At 34.4% G+C, this 23,373-nt stretch overlaps 1 protein-coding gene across 4 annotated transcripts; it reads left to right on the plus strand.

Annotated features, from left to right (window-relative positions):
* The first annotated feature begins 139 nt into the window (after nt 1-139).
* Nucleotides 140-23,365, plus strand: LOC125050484 (steroid hormone receptor ERR2). 4 transcript variants are annotated; one of them, XM_047650400.1, is made up of 9 exons: nt 140-463; nt 890-959; nt 13,913-14,041; nt 15,203-15,439; nt 18,936-19,154; nt 19,315-19,500; nt 19,872-20,030; nt 20,518-20,690; nt 21,105-23,365. In XM_047650400.1, exons 3-9 carry the CDS (start codon nt 13,919-13,921, stop codon nt 21,265-21,267), a joined length of 1,260 nt encoding a protein of 419 aa, XP_047506356.1. In that variant the 5' UTR covers nt 140-463; nt 890-959; nt 13,913-13,918; the 3' UTR covers nt 21,268-23,365. The 4 variants fall into 4 exon arrangements, with proteins under 4 accessions (XP_047506356.1, XP_047506348.1, XP_047506340.1 ...); XM_047650392.1 differs by having other exon boundaries at nt 140-462; nt 887-959; XM_047650384.1 differs by lacking the exons at nt 140-463; nt 890-959 and adding an exon at nt 3,215-3,357.
* Nucleotides 23,366-23,373: the final 8 nt, after the last annotated feature.

The following is a 23,373-nucleotide window of genomic DNA, read 5'->3' on the forward strand; positions in this document are numbered from 1 at the left end:
TTTTAATTTATTAAGTAGGTTAATATATTAAGAATAAAATTTCTATCGCCTGTCTCACATCCTAAAACTACAAAGGTTTACATTATCGTTTTAATTTCTGGTAAGTTTAATAGTCTGTGCTTTTGTCAAATGTCTTATGTAGTGAAAATGAAATATAAATTATAACCCAAAACTTGAAGATTAAACTGAACTCTAAATTGTTATTGCATTTTTCGTAAATTATACTTAAAAATTATAATAATACACAGTTTCTACGTGTACTAAGTGAATAAAATAGTAATTTATTGGAGATCAACTAATTTATACAATTGTGATTACCACAACCTATCTCAACACATCTGACATACTTTTGCTTAGACTTTATATTATAAATAATTATCGTTATAACGCAGTTGTTACAATATCTTTATAAATAGTTCTTATATGAGTTATTCTATTCGAGAAGCTCTTTTTGTAGTATCTGTAAGTATAAGCCGTATTTATGTATTACATAGTTGTACTTTTACTACGTGTTTACATAACAATACAAATTATTATGCACAATATTGCTTAGTAGTTTAAGAGCTTAATTTTCTGTAGATTGCCTGTGTTATGCCATATTAAATACACTTCGAAGCTTAAAGAACGAAACAAACGAACGAAAAATTACTCCATGTACTTATTTGCATGGTTTAAACCTAATACTAATTAATTATTAATTTACAATTCTAGTTAGGAATACCACATTTTCAGGGACTTATTTTTAGTAATATATTATACTGTTATATTTCATATGGATACAATTTATTTAATACCTATTACAAGTTTCATATTATAGTTATATATGGTTACAGACAGAAAAATAAATTAATTTAATATTTATTGTTTAATTTTATTGCATTTTCAGGTATTTTGGCTAAAGGGAATGATGATATATTTCTGGATGGATCAATCTCATATGAAGTTATTGGAATTTTGAGGTAAGATTTTAACACATCACACAACAATTTGACAATTGTATTAAAAAGCTATTTTCCTTTATCATTAAAATGAATTTCATAAATTATAAAAAAAGGGCTTCCTAAAGGTAATGTAATAGTGCTAACCTGAAAGCAGGCAGCTTTGTACCAGGTGTGTAAAATTATTGTACATTAGTTATTATAAATCAAAATAATCATATCCAATGGGACAATGACTAATAATACATTAAGAATTCATATGAAAAGTGACAATAATAAATGTATATTGTAATAAAATGCTTTATACTTTAAATTAAATAAAAATAATTTTCAAAAAAAATGTGTATCTAAAACATATATAGACATATTGTATGATGTACAAATTTGGTGTACATTATTATCAAACTATCCCACAGGTACGATAACTATTGTATGGTTATGAACCCTGAAATGTAATGTTCAGTCTGTCTATTGGCTTTCTTTCTTCACTGTCATTATTTTAAGCAAGTCTTTGTGGTCTGTGGATAACTATTTTTGTTACCAATTGAATGCATTGTTTGAAAATATTCTTAATTGCCAATGTTGTGTTTGTTTTAGGGGCTCCACATTATCATAGTGTGTAATCATCTGTAAATCAAGCTCCCAAATACTCTACATAATTTATTAGCTAGGCAGATTCAGAAATGATAAAAAGTTCTACAATCATCTGACACCACAGTGTTCTATTGACAGAATTGTTTACTTATTTAATTGCATTAAAAGATGAGCACTATACATATAGTTACCATTTACACATTTAAAGTTGATTTGTTAGGACAAGATTAAAATGGCTTAAAAGGAACCCTGTTTTATGAAATATCAGAATTTTAGACTGCCTTCCAAAAAACATAACCATGTTCCGTTCAGATGATTAAGGCGTCAAATGATTTGGCTCCACATTAAATTCATTTAAACATACAATTTAAAACACAGGATCTTTAAGCTAGTGAAGATAAACTAATTGATGAATGATCACTAACTTTAATTCTCTTTAAGAGCTCAGTTTACATAGCAATTTATCATAAGCACATTGGGTTTTACTGTTTAATGTCTATAAGGATTTTCTTAAAGCAAATTTAACGTTGGCAACACTGAATAAATATGACATTCTTAGTATAAAGTCCAAATTAAATAGGTAAATGTTTGGTACTTGCCTATGATAGAACTGCCTATTATAGGGCCTACATTCATAGATGCATTTTAGGGTATGAGCCTAGTAATAAAAATTTCAAAGTGCCGGGGAGCAGCAAACCCGAGCGTTGATGCTACAGGTGGAATGCACCTTTCAGCATCTTCAATTTGTCTTACCTGGTCGGCCGGAATGACGTCAAACAAGGACTAGGCTTGTGGATTCCTTCAATTTCCGTTCAGACATCAGTCTTACAGATTTTAGATCTTAAGGGTTTTGCTGGAGTCTGTTTGCTGTAAATTTATCCCTATTGCGAAGTATATTGATTGACAGCCTTCTGTGCTTTCCAACCCGCCGGGAAGTTATGGCAGACTCATCGATTTTAAAAATATCTTTAAATTTTTATTAACTCTTTGTCGCGCACTATTTAAAATCAGTTAAATCGAAGTATTAATGATCCAACTCAACATAGCATCCTTCAAGAAAAAAAACCTACTAATTTTAAAAGGCTGACCACGCACTCGCGAGCTTGCAATGTGAGCGTCTGTGGAAGACGATATCAATAATTCTCATTATTTATGATATGGCGTAAACATCATATTTGCCCACAACACTTCGTCTTCCATAGCATAACACGGTTTTATCGAAAGCGTGTTCTCCTAATGTATTAAAGATCTATCAATTTATATTTCTTCATCAGAAAGATACAAACATCAATAATAATATATTATGTAATTCTAATCTGAAAATATTCGGGCGCCTTTCCTCGCATGCAAATGGCACCAAGTTATTTGACCATGTAAATAAGCGCGCCTTTAGTGATGTAATATTATACAATGAAAACGAGAGTTGCACTGCGACGCGAAAATATTCTTTATGCTGCACTTCGCATTCGGTTCCATTCAGCTGCGGCGGCCGTGACAGTGCGCGACGGGCGCGGGCGGGATACAGCAAAACTGGGTCGCTCGCGATGTGTTGACAAGTTCAAGGCCACGCCCGCGGAGGGGGCTTCCGATCGTCCATAGATGGCGTTGTTTGATTCGAAAAATTTTGCGAGCGGGGTAGAGGTGGGGTGCAGGGGACAGACAGCGGGAACGAATTTTCGGTGCAACATACATACGACAACGCTGCACTCGCGTGTCGAACGTCGCGACGCTTAGTACTGTTTGCTAGACGCGATAGAGCTAGACTTACACTCAACTAATCCGGTGTTAGTAAGCCGACATGGACTGGATGGAAATGGATGATGTGGTGCGTAAAAATTTAATTTTGTAGGCATACTTATACGGATAAAGCTTGCTCTATTTTCAACTCAGCCGGACTTGACCTTACCTAACAAAAATCTTAAAACATTGAGTTTTCGAAAGTTTACAATTTTAAAATCCTTATAATTGTTGTATGTATTTTACAATTAATAATTAATTTACATAAATGTTATCATATTTGTATTTTGTTAAATATTTATATTTGTAGACCGGTCTAATTCTTATCATGTGACCTCGATATTAGCACATTAATTTTCAAGACTTCACTTTAGTTAGGTAGGTACTTTATTTTTTATAATGGGTATATAGGTAGTCTGTTCAGCTTTCTTGAGATTACGATTGATAAATTACGTATCGAGCTACAACTATGTAACAGACATAAAGCGTTCATTTAGTATTCGCAAGTGGTTAACAATCGTCCGATTGAGTTGTCAAAAATTACCTTCAAATCCTGTTTTCCATTCTAATACACGGGCCGGTGCGGAAGTTCTTTCGAGGGACCTATTCTTTGCATATCCGATGCGGCGTGTAATAAGTAATTTAATATGCTTAAGATATTAATATGAATACAGAAATGATAATTTGCAAATGCAAAAAGGATATCCAGAATAATGTAAAATAGAGGGCCTAAGTGTAAAAAGCAAAACGCGTGCCCGACCTACCTCAACGCTTCGCGATCGATCCGCCCGCCGTAACTTCGTCTAGCTAAGCCTAATGGTCGGACCGTTTTTATACATTAGACGAAAAGCCGTCGGTACATATCTGTTTGGCCTTCCTATGTAATGACGTCATGCTAGACGACTATAACACTTCCACGTAAATTATATTTTTGTTTCTAGTTCCCCACATTTATATTTGAATCTGAGATGTGAATCTAAGCATGAAAATACTACGTACCTAATTAATTTATTTTGATTATGCTGGTTTCTTATAGAGTAATAGTTTTAGTAATAGTTTTCTCTACCCTATGATAGAATCACGTGAGTATTTTGTAAAAACAGTGTAATTTCCATTTAGCCCATTAATAAAGCGTTCTAACTGCTTTTTTAATGCGGCCTTACTTAATAAGTACATAAATATCCATGAAATATTTTTATAAATGTTATGTTATTAACTACCTGCTAGTCATTGAAATATTCCGCTATGATGGTATAAATGAACAACAAAGTATAGTATACATTAAGTTTTCTCTCATATCTAATCTGATTTGTAGCTGCATTTTATGATAGTGAATTTTACTGACCTTGACTGCCTTGTACAATCTTTAAAAAAAAATATGTAAATTTTTGTGTTATGCAATTTCCCAACTAATCTCAAAGCGCTGATTTGATTAGATTTCGAAAACATACCTACATTAGACATATTTGACCTAAGTAAATATGATTAAATTGAAATGTTTATTTTTACGATATTTTTTAAATTCTATTTAAGTCTATCGTTGTAAATACGTTTATTGCAATAGATATCTTTGTCACGATTTAGTGCATACCACAGGCGTGATACAAAAACGTTCAGTAACGATATGAACAAGCCTCCAGACTTCTAGTTCTGAGTATCGAAGGCCAGACAGGCGTTTGACTAAATACAAAAAACAGTCTAGCCTTACATTGTTCGGTTCGGGAACTGAGACGCGAACAGCGCGAGCGCCTTTGTTTAATATAGGCATGATAACGGGTAATCAATAGTTTTTAATTCACGATCTTGAAAAATACTGCCAAAATTTAATGGGAAATCGAAAACGTTATAATATTATTTTTGCTACAGAAATTAATTGGAGTAAGCTCGCAGTTATCTTCAACATAGATATTAAAAGGGTCACCAGATTGTATAACTTTGGTCATGGTCTTTAAGATATAAACATTTATTCAAATGTAACACTTCCTGACAAATACATTTATTACATATTCCGGAAACTAATGCCTTTTCTTCTAAATTTAAATTATTATTTCAAAAGTACCTACTTATAACTAAATTCTCAGTGAAATAAAATATGCTGGCAGGAATGCCATCGGTGATTGAATAATGTCTGCGGAATCATATTATAATTGAGACTTAAAATAGGAGTAAAAAGAGGGGAGTCGGAGCGGGAAATTTGGCAGTTGGCCTTGACAGTGAACTGGCGGCGCACACCAACGAGACCTTTTGTGTATTACTGACCCACACATGTTAGACGTCGCTGTTCCACGAATGGCTTCTCTCACACAACGATATTCCTTTAGGGATGTAACTTTACGATATACCCAGACTATAAGATCGACATTTATGTAACATTGACACAATAATTTATTTGCCGATGATATAGGTCATTTGCTATGATTATAAAAATATCAGTTTATAAATATTTGGTTACAATATTCGTTCAATTGTTTAAAAAACCTTTTGAACCATTATAGTAGTTTTTGGGTTTATTTCTTCGACTAATAAAATAAAATAAATAAAATAAAATAAAATAAAATAGCCTTTATTGCTGAACTTATTTTTACAGTAATTTTTCTTACAAATACGTTTATAACTTTTAACAGTTTCTTTTCTTTTCATAAATCCGGTATCGGTAAACGGTCGTTTCTACATTTCAGCTTGTCTTTCGACATAGGCCTCCTCTAAAGATTTCCACTCTGTTCTATTTTTCGCTATGCGCGTCCATATTGGGCCCGCCACTTTTTTGATGTCGTCCTCCCATCTTCTAGTCTGTCTGCCTCTGTTTCTTTTACTATCTCGTGGTTGCCATTCTGTTATTATTCTCGTCCATTTCTCCTTCTTCTCTCTTATCATATGTCCAGCCCACCTCCACTTTAAGCACCTGTATGTTGTGTATGCATTCTTAAATTTTGTTTTGTTTTTGATACATTTTAGTTTAACTCGGTCTTTTCTTTTAATTCCTATTGTGCTTCTCTCCATTCCATTCTGACAAACTTTTATTTTCCTTGCTTGTTCTTCTGTCAATGCCCATGTTTGGCACCCATATAGTAAGCATGGTAAGATACACATATTGTATATTCTCCTCTTGTTCCTCATAGACATATCCTGGTTCTTCATGACTTCACTGAGTGACCAATATCTCTTCCAAGTATTAGTTATTCTTCTTTCTATTTCTTTTTGCATACATTCCTCAGTAGATATTAACTGTCCCAAATACACATACTCCTTTACATACTCTATTTCTTCATCATTTACTGTTATGGACTCTGTTTGTGAGGAGTTAGACATTACTTTTGTTTTCGTTAAGTTCATTGACAGGCCTGCCTTCTTACTTTCTTCCGCTAACTGTTGCAACATTTCCTTTAGGGTTTTCGGGTTTTCCGAAAATAAGATTAGGTCGTCTGCAAAGCGTAGGTGACTCAGATTTTCGCCATTTATATTTAGTCCTTTATTCGTCCAATCCAGATTTCTGAATATCATTTCCAGAACTGCTGCAAATATTTTTGGTGAAATTGGGTCTCCCTGGCGTACACCTCTCTCAACCGGAAATTCTTCGCCTATAGATTCTAGTTTTACTTGTGCGGTGCTTTTTGTGTATACGTTTTTCAGTATCCGTATGTATTTTGCATGTACGCCTTGATCTTTTAATGCGTCCCAGATAAATCTATGTTCAAGTGTGTCGAATGCTTTGTTGAAATCCACGAATCTTCGACTAATATGTAGTAGTAATTCTAGCAGCATTAATCAGATGTAGTCTTACGGCATTTTTTGTATTGAATAATAATAGTTGAATTTAAAGCTAGTAATAATCTGCCAACCCTATGTCCAAAACGCGAGGTTATCGCCTGTTCGCCGCCTCGTTGCCGCGTGCCTGCCCTAACACAACGTACACATAGGCAGCCTAGGCTTCGTCGATAACTAAATATTCGTTTTCAAGGCTCTTTGTTGTATGTGTTCAAGGCGTCGGCGCTCAACACAAAGGTAAACTGTTCTCTTTTTATGCTCCGGTTTCGATTAAAATACCTATACACATATAGCTTCTTATATGTATGTCAAGAATAACACTAGTAATTGCAGCTATATGTAATTCAATGTTCAAGGATTTTGGTAAAGGCAGTTTATACAACTTGCGAATTTTGGTATTTTTTGCTAGATTTGTATCGCACAATTATGATTTTATTTTAAGGTTATTTTAATCTTGGTAAAATAAGATGCAATTAAATTATTCATCGATTGTTACTTAAATACTGGTATATATATTACTACTTACCTTTGCTTGGTTTTAGTGTGTATAAAGAAATAATGATTACGTACTATGTAGATATAAATATGACTAATAATCTATTAGATAGTTACGGTTTACACGTTTTAATAATTACCTAGATATTCGTGTACCGTCATCATTAAAGCAATGAAATACCCTTTTTCATTAACGTATTTTATCATAGTAAGTATTTTTTTACTTCAATTAAATATAGATAGAATTCATATTAGCTTCCCTCGTGCAATGCAGGTAAATAGCACCGACCAATCGCAGGCTTCGAATACTGGGCTCGGCGTCGGAAAATATGTCCGTGTACATTCATTCGTTGTTACACATCGAAGGGATATTTATAAATTGTTAATTCGTACGTTGAAAGGACCAATCTGAAGGCGGTGAGCACGTGTTGTTTGTTGGGCGGCGCGTGAGCTGGTGGGGCGAGGCGTGACTTGCGTATACGCAGTGCGTACGCGGTGCGTAACTGTCGCTGTTTGTTTACATCGTGCTCTTAATACAACCAGTATGTCGATTGGAAATGTCGAGTAAAACTTAAACGATCAAGTTACCTAATGAGTACCAAAAGGATTTGCAGTGTTGTTGTGTGCAATACACGGATGTTAAATGTGAGTCGGAACCCAAAATAATTCAACTCTTAATAAAATGATTGCAAATATTATTTTGAATTTGAGAAAATAATTTAAAGTTCAATTCCACGAGTCGCAAAAATAACATGTATGATTAATTAATATTGTAATTACAATACCTGCTCATTGTTAATTAGATTCGCAGGTTGAATGGTTGTACCTAAAGTTATTTGAATTCGGTTATTTCCTTGACGAAAATAAAATGATTTATTTTTAGTTATAAAATTAAAACTGACTTAAAATAACATAAATCACCCTTCCTTGGTAATACATTCTTATAAATAAATGTTTGCATGATTTACCTACGCCCTAATAATACATTATTCTATATAATATAAGTAACATGAGAGGTATTTACAAATATGCAGCACAATTTCGATTAAAGGACTTCCTTCAGTGAATTTAAATAATTGTCTCCGAGGCGACAAGCGCGTTGCATACCTACTTGCTGTAACACTTTCATTGACCCTTCAGTTACGTAATGGTACTACGTAATGATTTTATCGTCTTAACCGTAAACCCACGTGGATTTGACAAGTCCTATATAGTCGCATTTTGTCGTGTGTTGTTTATTGTCAATTATATTTGTTATTTAATCAATGTAGGTTATATAATACCTTCGCCTATATTATACTTATCCCACAATTGGGCTGTAAAGACAAATTTGGCACACAAATATTTTTCTATTGTTCAGGAAAATTAGGTTTGGGATAGAAAGAAGGCGTAGTTTTCCGCAGGCCTTGGTATAGGTCGGGCGCGATGTCATCGGCCGCGCAATGTCACCCGGCGATCCGCTCTACTCCTCACCCCCCCAGTTCGCGTCTGCGTGATTCAACCGAAAATTTGGAACAACATCTCTATAGAGCGGCGTTCGATTTAACTTTGCAAAAACTTTGTATTGGGGTCTATAGATTTTTGTAAAATGTCACGTTATGTTATTATTGAATTTAATAGTAGGTACACGACGCGGCCGCAGTGAAGCCCTCCTCCAAATGTAGTATTTCTTTTATTTAGTATTTTACCTGTTGAAATTATTCGACACAATACTAAGAAACAAGGCATCACTTTCGTGCTTCACGCACGTTTTTTTGAGAAATGTAGTTAAGTGGACAATTAGGTAGAGATTGACGTAGGTCCTAGTTTAGATGTTGGGTGTTTTGGTGTGTCCGCGTGGTGATATTGGGCGATGTCGGTCGTTGACACCGCGCTATCTGAATTATTTAGCCCCGACTCAATGTCGGCACAATGTCGAATCGCTAGAGTTCACAGACCGGTGCGGGCCTTACCGACCGTCTTGATCTAGCTCATTTTTATCGCTCGCTACTCAGGATTTTTGTCATAGTAAATTATATTATATAAGATTATATTGTGGTAGGTTATTTGACTCTGTAAAATAATTATGAATAGAGAGCAAACTTGCTTGGAAAATCTTGGGCTCATCATCTCCACCTGACACATTTGTTTCAGGTGGAGATGATGATGATGATTTTTTTATTTGGATTCTTTAAATGTGTATACCAAGACTCGTCGGCTCTTGGTAGAACCTACTGTCGTCGGCAACTAAACTAAAATTGCTATGCAAATGTTTTTGAATATCACCTATATTCAAAAGCATATTTTGCATATGTAAGTTTGAACTGCGTCATTTTATTTTTAGCTATTTTTGATAAGTTAAGTTTAGGTAAGCTAAGTACAACCCAAAATTTTAAAATGTTTAAAATTGTTTATGTAATCCACTTTTCGACAATTATTTCTGCATCTACAACTTTTATTGCAGTGAATATAGTCGTACCGCAATATACAAAAACGTATCTAAATCACCATCTCGCTTCAAGCACCTCCCATCCTCTTACGTTATCTAGACATGTACTTATATACTACCTTTTTGAAATTATTTAAAGGTCAAAAAACATCAGTTACCGTTAGCAAATATCCCGCAGTCGGTTTGTGGGCTGCGACCATTCTGCGACAGTGGGTCGGCTCGGTGGCGCACGGAAACTACACCACGGTCAAGGCCGCTGTCTAGACACCCCCTCCTACCCTCCCCCTCCTACCCTCCGCTCCTTTGCCGCCTTGGCACCCCACCCCTAGCCGTATCTCCCCTTTTATTTTTATATCGCCAGCCCTCGGCGTCGAATTTTGCCTGGGTTTCGCTTTCTAGGTTGATAGACCTGACCTACACATATTGAATGCTTAGTTATCTAACGCTAACTAGCTAGACGCGATTTACTGAGGACGTCAGCTTATAAAGTGTTAATATAATACAAATTTTCGCTCACGTACCTGTCAAATATCCTCTTTAGTCTAGACTTCAGTATGGCCTTCGGGTAGACATTGATATATTATTATGCAAACCCATAATTAAGTACACTTTGGTTAGGTCTGACAATTTGATCGCTGATGTAGTGTTGCAAGTTTGAAGTTTTAGTGTTTTATTACTCAGCATCTCAATAAAGAAACTTGCTGTTGAAAAATATCTAGCACAGTAGGTGTTGGGTCTTATGTATGAACAAGAATAAAATTCTTCCGGAGAACGCAGTTTCTGCGATTTGGCTCTGGTAATTGTTTTGTTTGTGTCACTGGCTTTTATTTTGAATAAAAATTCTAATGTTGACTATTTTCATTACTTCGTACATTGTAATACCTATTTTTAGGTAGGTGTGAGGTGTTTGTTATTTATAACCCAGGTGCTAATAGAATTTCTAGTCTATCAAGTAAAAGCCGTACACTGATTTGACGGATACAAGTAATGATCGAATGTGCAGCTTGTTACTATGATATTATAGTTGCGAACCGATTGAACGTAGTGAACAGCCGGCTGTCTGTGAATAGCTAATGAACTGACCTTGGTCAATACCGGGACCACACGCAAATGTGCCGGTTTTAAATTTTTTACTTAAATAATATGCCAATCAAACGCAATCGTTGCACTCATTTCGAGAATAGCTTAGGTAATAGTGTCTGGTTTAAAATGTAATTTGAGTAGTTTTAAAATTGGGTCAATAGTTTCTAATGTAAAGAGAATTTCGTAATAAACCTGCCATTGATTGTCCAATTTTTTAAGTTTAGAAAATCATATGTCTGCCCTTTGTTTTAAAGTGGGAGAGATATTGTACAAAGGAATTACATTTTTTCTGCAAAATTTCGTAGAAACACCAATTAAACTATTAATAAGAAGTTAGTCTGAGGGTCTTAAGCTCCTCTCAAAAGAATCAACATCTATCAGTTGCAGAGTTTGAACTGGATGTTTTTAGAACCGCCCATCCGAGTATAGCAAGGACATTTTGTTAGCCATTAGGAACTCATGAAGATCCTTTGTTGTCCTTTCGTCTGTATTTGGTTTGTTATAACGTAATCTTCTTTTTCTATACAACTTATATAGAAAAGAAAATTATCAGTACATGTCGTGTTTCAACCCCGTCCGCGTCCCATTATCAGGACTACATGTTAGTTTGAGTTTATAGTAGGTACTTGTTTTTTTGTGTGTGCGAATTTAAGAAATAAAATATGACTCTATTATTAAATAACCCAAAAAGTTGATTAGGTACTGAAACTAAGTACACGTGAAACGATAAATTTTATTTATAAACAGTATAAAAATCTTAAATATTTTGCAATGAAACCACAAAAGGTCTGTCTAAATCAATTTGTCAAAAGTTGCACCGTAGCAAATTACAGCATACAAAAAGTATAAGCTGTCGGTTCTGTAATTAGCAATTATGTTCCCAAAATATAACTTTAATATTTTATAAAGGTGTTTTGGTCTTTTAAACATTGGCCTTTATATAATACTTACAAGTCCTTATACATATGTCGATATTCACTAGATTAGTTCGTATGCAATGGCTTTAAGATGATAGTTAGCAAAGAAGGCTAAATGTCTACCAGACACGGTAACTGTATGTTAATTTTTCGCCTACATTTTACTTCATTACTACCAAGAAAGAAATACGATAACGCATGGAAAAATACAGCGAGCACGTTGAAAATGCCACATAATCATAATGTTGAGGTAGGTTTAGGATTTTCATAAATATGCTGATATTTTTCTATCAATCTTACCTTTGTACTTACGTCATAGTTTTTTTGATAAAACAAAGATAAAACCAAAGTATTATTAGAATGAATTTGTTTTGCGTTACCATAGCAGGTATTTATAGCATGCTAATAACAATATGTTGAAGTTATAACAAAATATAAACGTAGCATTAATTAAAGAAAATTTTTAGGTGACTTCATATTCATCTAGTTATGGAGTTGTTAACAAGAACCTACATAGAATAAGTTTTATTTATTATCGAAATGTACATGGCCCTGGAATGATAAGCGTTTTATTTGTTCACTGGTATTTGGCTGGCTAAAAAGTAGCCCAGGCGGGTGGCCTTGAATATAATCGCGTAAGCATGCGATTTTCGGCGTTGTGGCACGAATAGATATTCATAATAACAACTGCGCCAGTTCATCGACCGTGCGCCCGTGGAGTCACCTTCGATATGCGTAGATAAATGGCAATTTGGCGTCCTCCAAACCGCTATCTGCTGGCGGCCTCACTGTCGGATGTTAGGGTAGGCGTAGCACGTTGTCGCGGTAGTCGGGCAATTTGTTAAGGTAGGCCTAACGTGTTACGTTGCATCAATCTAATTTGCGTAACAGCATGACGTCCTGACTTATTGGAGGCTTCTTATACTCATATATTTAATATATCAACGATAAAAAATAGAAAAGGCATAGAAAATAAAAATAAAATTTTCGTTAGATTCATCGTGTATCGTTACAGTAACAAAGGAGGCGATGTGATATACTATGGTGATGCAATCTAACACATATTTTCCTTTTTGACAATTAGGAAATTGTCGACAGTGTCACCGAATTTAGAACATAGAGAATGTCGAGGGAGAAAATAATATTAAAGGCTCTATTCCAGAGGAAGAATATATCCCTAGTAATATCGTAATACCTTTTTTCAGGCTATGCTTCTTTTACCTACAGTTAGATTCTAATGTTAGCTATTTTTTAATCTTATTGGTTGCGTCACGAGAATTTTTATCACCCGGCAAAGTCATTAGGTCGATGAACTTGCATCCTTGGCTTGTCCAAGATAATAATTTTATTTTTGACTTTCGATAATAAACGAATATGAAATTCTTTGCAGTTACAAATTATACAAGTAAAACTACCTATAAGTTGGGTATTGCAAAACCTGAACTTGAACCGAACATTTTGCTTCTATTTCCAAATGCAACCTTCATTTATGTTTGCAAATTGTATTTTTAGTTTGTAAGAGATTAATTTTTTACTGTTTTTAAAAATTAAGGTAATCATTGAGGTGCTGTTAAATGTATTTGATAAGTTTAATTTCTTGAGACGGACATGTGTAAATTTGCATATTGGTTGCATTTATTATCGAGGTCAAGAGTTATCGGAAAGAGCGAATTATATTCTAAACATTTAAATTATATATTTAATAAATATTTTGTAAGTACTTACTTAAAATATATGTATATAGATTACTATAGTGTTTTTTTAACACGGGCTAGTATTAGTCATTAGGTACCTAAGAATGACATTTTCTAGTTTCCTAAATGTGAGTTTAGTTGCATTCGTTTTCAGTCAAGTATATTGCGATTTTTTATGAATCTCGAAGAAACATTCACCACTGACACCGATTCTTATCTATATTTTTAAAATAGAATTAAGATTGAGGTGTGAAATTTCAGGTGCAGATGATGTCTGCGGTAAGCGGTCAGGAAGCAATAATCCGCCGTGTGAAGCAAGAAGTAGAGCCCCCGCCGCACTATTCCCCGCCTGATCAATTGAGGCAAATGCCGCTGATGCAGCCCTGTGATGTAAGTTACGCTATATTAATGATAATACAACAATATATAAAATGTACTATGTAACCACATCTGTGTCTAAATGCCTTATTATTTCTAAATAAGAGAGCTTTCAAGTATTACGTAACGAATTTGGGGGGGGGGGGGGTCATTTTGTGAAACGTTACGATGCGGGGCGGGGATTGAATTACCTGTTATTGTTAATATTATTTTCGACTTTCCAGTACTTTACACAACATAATCGTAACTTTAAGGTATAAAAAGTAACTGGGTGGTCACGAAACGTTTTACTATTGGGTACAGAAAACGTTACGGCACGTTATATGGGGGGGGGAGGATCTCCAAAAATTGCGTGACGTAATACTTGAACGCTCCCTAAGAAAATAATATTAGCACTTTGGCTTAAAGCTCTAATGTGTAGGGACTGATTATGATAGGCATTAATTGGTTAAATGTTTTGTGTCATCTGTTTTCTTGCAAGAGTGATAAGGACAAAATATTCATGCTATTTTACGCTTAACGTTCGTTTATGAATAAGTAGGTTAGACGGCAAATATATTATTATTAAGTAAATTTATAACTACGCAACGGTTATATTGATAAGAAAAGTATCGTTTCATCTAGCCTGAGGTTGCAGCTTACTTATTTATTTTTATTTATTATTCTATATTTTTTTATACATTTACATTTCGAATATAGAAAGTATTATCTAACTTATTTTCTTAAACATTGATAAATGAAGCGTTATGAAGATGAAATTCGTTTATATTTTGTTCCTCTGCAGTAATCGGTATAAATGTCAAAGAAGTTAATGTTCATTAGTATATAAATATATGAAATTAGTTAGAATGCTTGATGGAATGGAAATGCTGCCAAGTTAAAGGTACACTGCCACAGGGACAAATTTTTAACTATTTTTATTATTACTATGAATGTTAAGAAAATTGTGAATACTGTATACTTGATTGTAATGATTACTAACAAATAAACGTTATGTACTTCGATTTCGTCATATGGATTAGATGATTGATGATGACAAATATGAAAGTTATATATAATCAGTAATAAAGTTAAGAATGTTAACAATTCTATTAATAGATATGGGTTGTACGTAATCTTATTTAACAATAGATATATACTCATAGGCCTCTCAATAATGTATACCCTTCACAGCTGAACTTGGAGCCAAAAGAGGAGTTCTGCGTATCTCCCGGTTCTGGAAGTATCGTCGGCAACACCAGCCCTGAGCAGCAGCATTGCTCATCGACAACTGCTGCAGCTTCCAGCGGAGCAAGGGATGATGATGCACCACGTAGAGTCTGTTTGGTCTGCGGCGACGTTGCCTCGGGTTTTCACTATGGCGTGGCGAGCTGCGAAGCGTGCAAAGCCTTCTTCAAAAGGACTATTCAGGTTCGTATAATTTTTTTTTATAGAGACCATACCAGGTGATGTTTTCTGAATGGCTTAGAAATATACAATCAGAAACATGGGTAGTGACGTGACCATAAATTGCTAGGGTTCAACGATCTTTAAGGATTTGCAAAATTTGAATTAGGTACGTTTAATAAGCAATAAGGTTACGGTTAAGGTGGACTCAGTTTCCGCACTCATAATTGGACCGAAAGTCCTGGCTAATTTAGCCAGCCTAGCTCCTTCTAGAAGCACAGAAGTCTCCTGGGCACTTCACAGGTTTCACGGAGCGACCTCACTGCTCCAAGGATTTCTGCACGTTGTTTAGCCACAGCCTCGCATTCCAGGACTACGTGCCTCTGGATAAGGGGCTGTCTGTCGCGCCCCGGACAAAACGATGTTCATTAATGAACAGTGGCCCGTAATTGTCCCTACAATTGTTTTGAGATTGGTTCTGTTTAGGTTTAGAAGTTGCTTTGTCAGTTGCGGGTTATCATTTTGGACTGTTTGCAGTCCGCACTTCGCAACCATCGCTGATGTGTGAGTTCAGCGGTATTCTGGCGAATCCAGATTCGCACTAGCGAGAAGGGCAAGGGGAGGAGCGGATAAGGGCCACAATAATCGCAATAATATTTTTTTTTTATAAATTGATTTTTTTTTCATGCGCCATCATAACAATACTAGTTATGATGTTTACAGATCATAACGCGACTGTAAAAAAAACAGCCTCAAAGTCGCTGGTGCCGTGATACGGAATATTTACCTTTAATCCTACCGAACTAGCACGGCAATACCTACCGGACGTTGCCGTTTTTTACTATCGTCTGGTTGAACAAATTTGGAATGGTGATTATCGACTAACATAACTATGTTTGTATAAGAAAACAAGGTTTCTATATATTCCTTGTACTTTTACAAAAATATGCATTTTACACCTATAAAAAAATCCATAATGCTTTTTGTACCTTGTATATATGAAGATTGACCATATGTTTTTAACGTTATTGTTTATTTATTGTAATCTGTATTGAATTCTGGCTAGTTAGTTGTAAGATCAGTTCCTTGTGTTAAAGAGAAAAAAATTCATACTGTATATTATAATAACCTACCTATGCAAGTAGACGATGGCTTTCTGTTTCTGTCCAACTGTTTTACTGTTACCATAAAGGCACAAAGACGTTTAGTATAATAATCGTTAATTAATTAATGCCTTAAAAAGCTAAGACATGTTCGTCGTACAAATGTTATTTTTCGATAGAATGGTATAACATAATTTTCATTGTCAAACACCCCAAAAAAGGAATCAACCTAATATAATTAGCTACGTATTTTGCAAGACTATCTTTGAACGTAATCAATACAATAGGTTAAATAAAACCCTTAACTTGCATAATCTTACCTACCACAAATATAAAACGATTTTAAACTATTGGCTCGGAACACTCATGTATAACAAAACAAAAGCATTACTAAATCCTCTATTCTATTTTTTTCCTTCTACCAACTGTTTCATGCACACATTCAATTAGGTTTATTGGTCATTCACACATTCATCCAAGTTATATTCATTATTTTTCACTACGATCGTTTTTAAACCAATTATGATATTTTTTTTGTTTCTTTTCTAAGAATAGTTAAGTCGACTAAATAATTAACACAAAGAAAACTCACAAATTATATAAAGGTACAATAGTTATTGTTTTGCAATATTTGTGATTCTAATATTATCTTTATTTTTCTATAGTTATATTAATTAACTAAGTAAGTAAGTAATGTGGAGTGAATTATATAATTATATTGCAAATCAAAACTGTAAGTTAAGTAGGTACATGAAACGCTATTCATTAAAACATGTTAATTAAGAAGAGCGTAACTTCCCTGTCAGACCTTAGACGAACTTTACTATGTATAATAGCTAAATGAAAAAAAAAAACAATTTTTAAATAAATGCAATAACAGTGAGAATTTGTTGTTGTTCAAACTTGTTTGACCTTATTTAAAGAAATAATTCTATAATAATATAGAATATTTTAATGTGCATACGAAAATAAAATATGCATTCATAGTTTGTAATATTAAGGCCGTTTGGACACAGCGTTGTAATTAGTTAAAAGTCACGATTAGTAATTTTATAAAAATAAATAGTACTGATGTCTGTGCGGAAAGTGAACCGTCGTGGGACTTGAGGACGCATCAAGGCTGATTTTTTTTGTTATGTTGAAAAACTGTTACCTACAGTTTGGCAGTAATCTTCTTGATATGAAGGATCAGAATAAAAGTTTATAATTTTTGTGAATAAATTGACGCGTAGCATTATATTCGTTCGCATAACCGGTTATATTTCCGTGCAGACTCTAACTAAATATCTCTTTAAATTACTCTGTTATAATTATGTCTATAAATAAAATTAATAAGTTAGAGCTAGAACTGGTGAACGGGTGCTACTTGTGGTGACCTGAGTTCGAGTATGCGGTGATGTTAGTTATTTCGACTGTGTATTTGCGTGTTGTTCCCACGAGAATGTTAAGTGCGTGCTCCTATCACCATGCCTACTGCTGATAGAGGACAAATCTTTGTTTTTAATTTTTTTCATTGGAGTTTACTCCTTAAGAAACGATTTGAGTTATAAGGCCCGGTACGGAAATTTTATGAGGAGTAAAATCAAGTGTAACACGAAAAGTTGAGGCGTTATGTAGAAAGAGACACACATATATATCTGTAGGATTGAACGTGTGTGTTGCGCGCCTTCGTATTACGAAGTTCTGCCACAACTTGTATACTGCTGCCGAGTACAGGGTATGCATGCTGTATAATAAATGCATATAGTAGCATTTATTATTATTTATATTGTTTTGTAACATACTTTATGTAATACGCTTTATTGAATAAAATTAAAAAGTAATATAAATAATCCGAATAATTACAGATATATGTTTGTTTCTCTTATCATTTTAGCAGATGCGTTCATTTACCCTTTTTTTCTATTCGATATATATCATAATTATCGTTCGTAAGGAATAAACTCCAATCGTGCGTCGTAGCTGACACACACCAACTTTTTTATTAATTACTTAAAATGTCATGTGGAACATGGTTGCAGCACCTTACAAACATTGTGTAAAACAAAAAAACTTGGCGATTAAAAAGAATGGCGGAGAGTTTATTGCCACTTCTTTTCGTCCGTTCTACGCCCTTGATTCGAGAACTGGGAGTAAATGTAAAATGAGAAGCAACTGAAGCATATATCATTTAAAATGTGTTTCTTTACTGACGTTCATAAGTGTACATTGTGTTACCTAAATGAATAAATGATTTTAAATGGAGAACTTTTGTCTTTTGTAAAGTACACTGGAATTCAAAGGATGAAGCTATAAGGTCAAAAACGTATGTCGGATACTAAAAAGGCAACATTTTCTTTTCTGTATTACTTCGGAAGCGTGCCTAGAGCATGCTTCTAACGATAAATCAATCTAAATATTTTTTTTCGACATTATAGGGGAATATAGAATACACATGTCCGGCGGCGAACGAGTGCGAAATAAACAAACGCAGACGGAAGGCGTGTCAAGCGTGCCGGTTCCGCAAATGTCTGCGCACGGGCATGTTACGGGAGGGCGTGAGGTTGGATCGAGTTCGCGGAGGAAGGCAGAAGTACCGGCGTGGCCCTGACCAGCCTACTCCAAACCAACCTAGGCCACAACTTGATGATATCAAGGTATTTGCAAACTGTGTAGTATCCTAGATTTTTTGTTTATAAAGAAAAAAATAATTAGAATTTTCAGGCCAAAACACCTTAATAGATAGCCAAAGACGTGCACTTTATATTTTAAAGATACAAAAGTTCATTTGGATTGTTCAACTAATTTGTTTTTTAGGTGTTAGAAGCGCTAATATCATACGAACCGGAGTTGTATACGTCGGCGCCGCAGACCGCGGCCGTGACGGATCCAGCGGCGCGATCGTTGGCCGTGCTCGCGGACTTGTACGACAGAGAATTAGTAGGCGTCATCGGCTGGGCCAAACAAATACCCGGATTCACTGAACTTACCCTCAATGATCAGGTACACATGTCTATTCCTTATTAGTTTAGAGAAATATTAAGTTTTTTTTAAATTAATTTTTTTTGAGTTGGGCATTTACTTCATCAATTCATCATAGTTTAGTTATAATAATAAACATTAATTGCAGACAAGAGTAGACCAAAAATGTCAGTAAAAAGAAAACTGAAAGTAAATGAAAATTAAGAGAAATTAAATTGTTTTTATAGGAAAGAATCAGCGACAAATTCCTTTTATATGCGTTTGTACGAAGTAATATAATAATTGTTCTCATCTAGACCTGGTCTTATTAAAGCATTAAACTTAGCAAGTGTTATTTTTTTATTATTTATTTGAATTTTCAAAGATTCTACCTTTTCCATTATTTTCAACAGATGCGGCTGCTACAAAGCACATGGGCGGAGATGCTCAGTTTAATGTTGGCATATAGGTCTATGTCGAGTGGGAGCGCCTTGCGTCTGCGTTTCGCTAACGATTTCACGCTTGATGAGCAACAGGCGAGGGAAATTGGTGCACACGATCTCTTCTTACAGGTATTTTAATTTTCTTACATTATACAAGAACTACTAAATTACAATTTTATTATTATATTTGTGAAAGCAATGTCATAAAAAATTACTAAATAATTTTTTGAATTTTATTGTATATTTTATTTTATCCAATTTGTAATTTTAGGCTTAGAACTGGTTTTGAGCTTAACAGCCACCGTTATATTCAAACTATTGGAAAAAATTTAGAAAATTTATTTCGGATTGATATTTATATCTCAGTTAAATTATAGGTGAAACATTTTTTGACTGTTAAATTATATGAGGGTTTCGATTCCGAAAGGGCAGGCCTTGTGGCAACAATTAAAAACCAGTTTTGCGATTTTGACAAAAACATCGTAAATTTCGATTTGGTAGATAGTCGATTTTTCACGAATTTTTTTGCAATCTGATTTTCAGAGATCACATCCATAGGTGCACTTATATGCTGTATTGAGACACGTTTTATAAAAAATATAAATTTATTTTTCAGGTATCGGGCGTAGTGCGTCGCCTAGAGCGTGCGTCTGCGCAGCGTGAGGAGTGTTACTTGCTGAAGGCGTTAGCTTTGGCCAACAGCGAGGCGCGTCTCGACGAACACGCGGCCTTGCGTCGCTTCAGAGATTCCATACTTGCCGCCCTCAACGATGCCGTCTCGGCCCTCAGGTGAATATTATTTCTTTTTATTAAAAATCCTATAATTTTGTCCGTTTGCTTATATCCGCGCATACAAAAAACAGGCTCAATTATTTCATATCTTAGTTGAAATTTTCTTACAAAATCCAGTTTCTAAACGTAAATTGTAAAATACTGTTCCTAACTCATGTGCTTTATCCTCGCTATAGTTTATTCTTTTAAATTTTGCTTTCCTTCCATGTATAGTATAGTTCCGAACCATTAATGCATAAACCCTCGAAAATGTTCGTGCTTAGCCCGTTTAGGCCCGTGTTGCGTGTTGGATCAGACAGAAGCTTAAGTTTTATAATTCGTATGTGAATTTTGAGATGTTCCGATTGTAAGAAATCTTACTATTTTTGTATGCAGAATTGTTATATTTGATCAATTAAATTTAACTCCTAGGCCCTGCGATGCAAACGGCGCCTTACAGCAGTTATTGCTCGTGCTTCCAGCCCTACGTCTCGCGGACGTAGCGGTTAGACGCTTTTGGACGGCCGTACATCGCGATCGACGTACGCCTATGAACAAACTCTTCATTGAAATGCTCGAGGCGTGTCTGCGGTAGGTTGGATTTAGAAAAATCTTGGTTGTGCAGGCTCACTTTCCAGTTTTAAACAGTTAGTGGACGATAGGAATAGAGGATTGCGTCGGAGATTGTCGAAGGGGAACCGCGCGGGCTTTCCTACCAAGCGAAGACACGTAACATTGTATGGGGCTGTATTTTACCGATAGATTTTCTTATAAAGCGAAATTTATTTTAATGATCTCAAGCTTATCGGGTCTCGATGGCGTTACATTTATCACGAATTGTGTGTTAAGATCATTCAAGCCATACAATGAGTCGTGTCGAGATTTTTTGTAAGAATTTCTGTATATAATGTCTGGTTTGTGGAGACGCGATATGTGTAGCATTTAACGCTTTGTATCATAATCCGAGAACAATATTAAACTTATATTGTTAATATTCAAACTTTAGTGTGATGTGCGAATTGGGAATGTGAATAAATACCAAGTGAGAAAGTTAAACGAATATCAACCGTTCATTTTGATTTGATATATTGATCAACATCACTTCAACATATTGATATATTACGTCCGTATTTCCGATCGTAATGAAAGTTTTGGTTTAGTCTTACGTTTAACTTTCACTCTTGGTGGATATTATGGCTGTGAAAGGATCGTCAGTAACATTATGTGTTGATAAATAATATCGCGTCCCCACGCCGTAAATGTACAAAATGAACGAATGTAGTACAAAACTTGTTACTATTTTTGTATAATATTAAAATATACGTAGTTTTTTAGTACTGTGCGAGGTTGAGATTAATGGTCGGGTAGAGGAATCAATGTTGTTAGTTATAATTGTTATTTTTTTTCTCTAATTGTTTCCTGAATGACGTTAATTTTCCAGATGGTTGATTATTTTAAGTTTACGCCTGTTTCTTTACTTATGAGTGTACGAGGAACTGGGTGTTAAATTTAATGAGCATTTATCTTTTAAACTCGACTTCTTTGCTCGACCAACGTGAAATACAATTCTCTGTAATTCAGTCGGTTTGATTTCAATGTTTGCATAGATTATATCACCAAGTGATCACTGTTTTATTGACTATAGCGCCACCTTTTTAGACTGCTCTGAAAACTCACCTAGACCAGTTGTCAAGAGAGAAATATCGATACATTGTATTCAGACAATTTTATTTCCAAATAAATATAATAGTAACCATGGCAACAAATATTTTGCTAACTTTAGTGCGCGTTTTCTATAAAACGGCCTTATGGCCATGAAAGTTTCCAGAGTAGTCTACTTATATATATTTATACAATAATTCTTAAAGATTTATTTATTAAATTACCTATTTATACAGCTGTTCCACATATACCATATATATTTCCCCATGTACATGCCATGATAAATTTTATATAACTCTAAATATCTATAAATGTTAAATGTAATTATGAATGTTATATTAATGGTGGAACAGTATTATGATATAAAATACCTCAGCTATCTGTTACCATAGACAAATGTCAGGACCATAGAAGTTTACCGCGAATCGACGAAGTGGGATCTGAGTTTCGCTTTATTTAGTTAAGGGTTATTTTCTTGAGATAATTTGGTTAATTGTGACTTTTTATAAGGCATGTCTACTAATCGTAGAGGGGGAATTTAAGAAATGTTGCTACTTAAAAATTAATAACATTTATCAGTTAGTTCAGCCATTAGGGCGAATCGAAAACTTTATTTCTCCTTCTAGGAAGTGGATTATCTGTGGAATAATTTTAAGTTTTTATTAATAATCAGGCGGATATAAGATGCTGTGTTCTTCAATACAAAATCTAATGCACCAATTGATAACAATTCGATTGCTTTTGGTAAAATTTAATAAAGCCGTTAAAACATAGTTTTTCGGTTTGAATTCCCAGTGTCTTTTAGTTTATTTCTATGTTAAGAATGATGTATTAAATGTTAAAGACCTCTATGTTGGAGCGATGTAGGCGGGTGTGATATTTGTACAAATAGTGAGTTGTGCCAGAGTAGAATAATTTCATTATACGTTAAAAAATTACTTTTATTATCTTTGAAAAATTTGTTAAAACGATGCAATATTTCAAAATGAATTTACAATTATTATTATTTCGGGTCTGGAAAACTATGTGGAATAAATTA

Source organism: Pieris napi, chromosome 1 (genome assembly GCF_905475465.1).
Source record: "Pieris napi chromosome 1, ilPieNapi1.2, whole genome shotgun sequence".
In the NCBI taxonomy this organism is placed as follows: Eukaryota; Metazoa; Arthropoda; class Insecta; order Lepidoptera; family Pieridae; genus Pieris; species Pieris napi.

Excerpts from the sequence above, each read along its gene's own strand:
- LOC125050484 (XM_047650376.1), top strand. The coding sequence starts at position 8,121 with ATGAGTACCAAAAGGATTTGCAGTGTTGTTGTGTGCAATACACGGATG. Across the intron at positions 8,175-13,912 it reads GCAATACACGGATGTTAAAT|GTGCAGATGATGTCTGCGGT; the intron begins GTGAGTCGGAAC and ends GTGAAATTTCAG. Across the intron at positions 14,042-15,202 it reads CGCTGATGCAGCCCTGTGAT|CTGAACTTGGAGCCAAAAGA; the intron begins GTAAGTTACGCT and ends TACCCTTCACAG.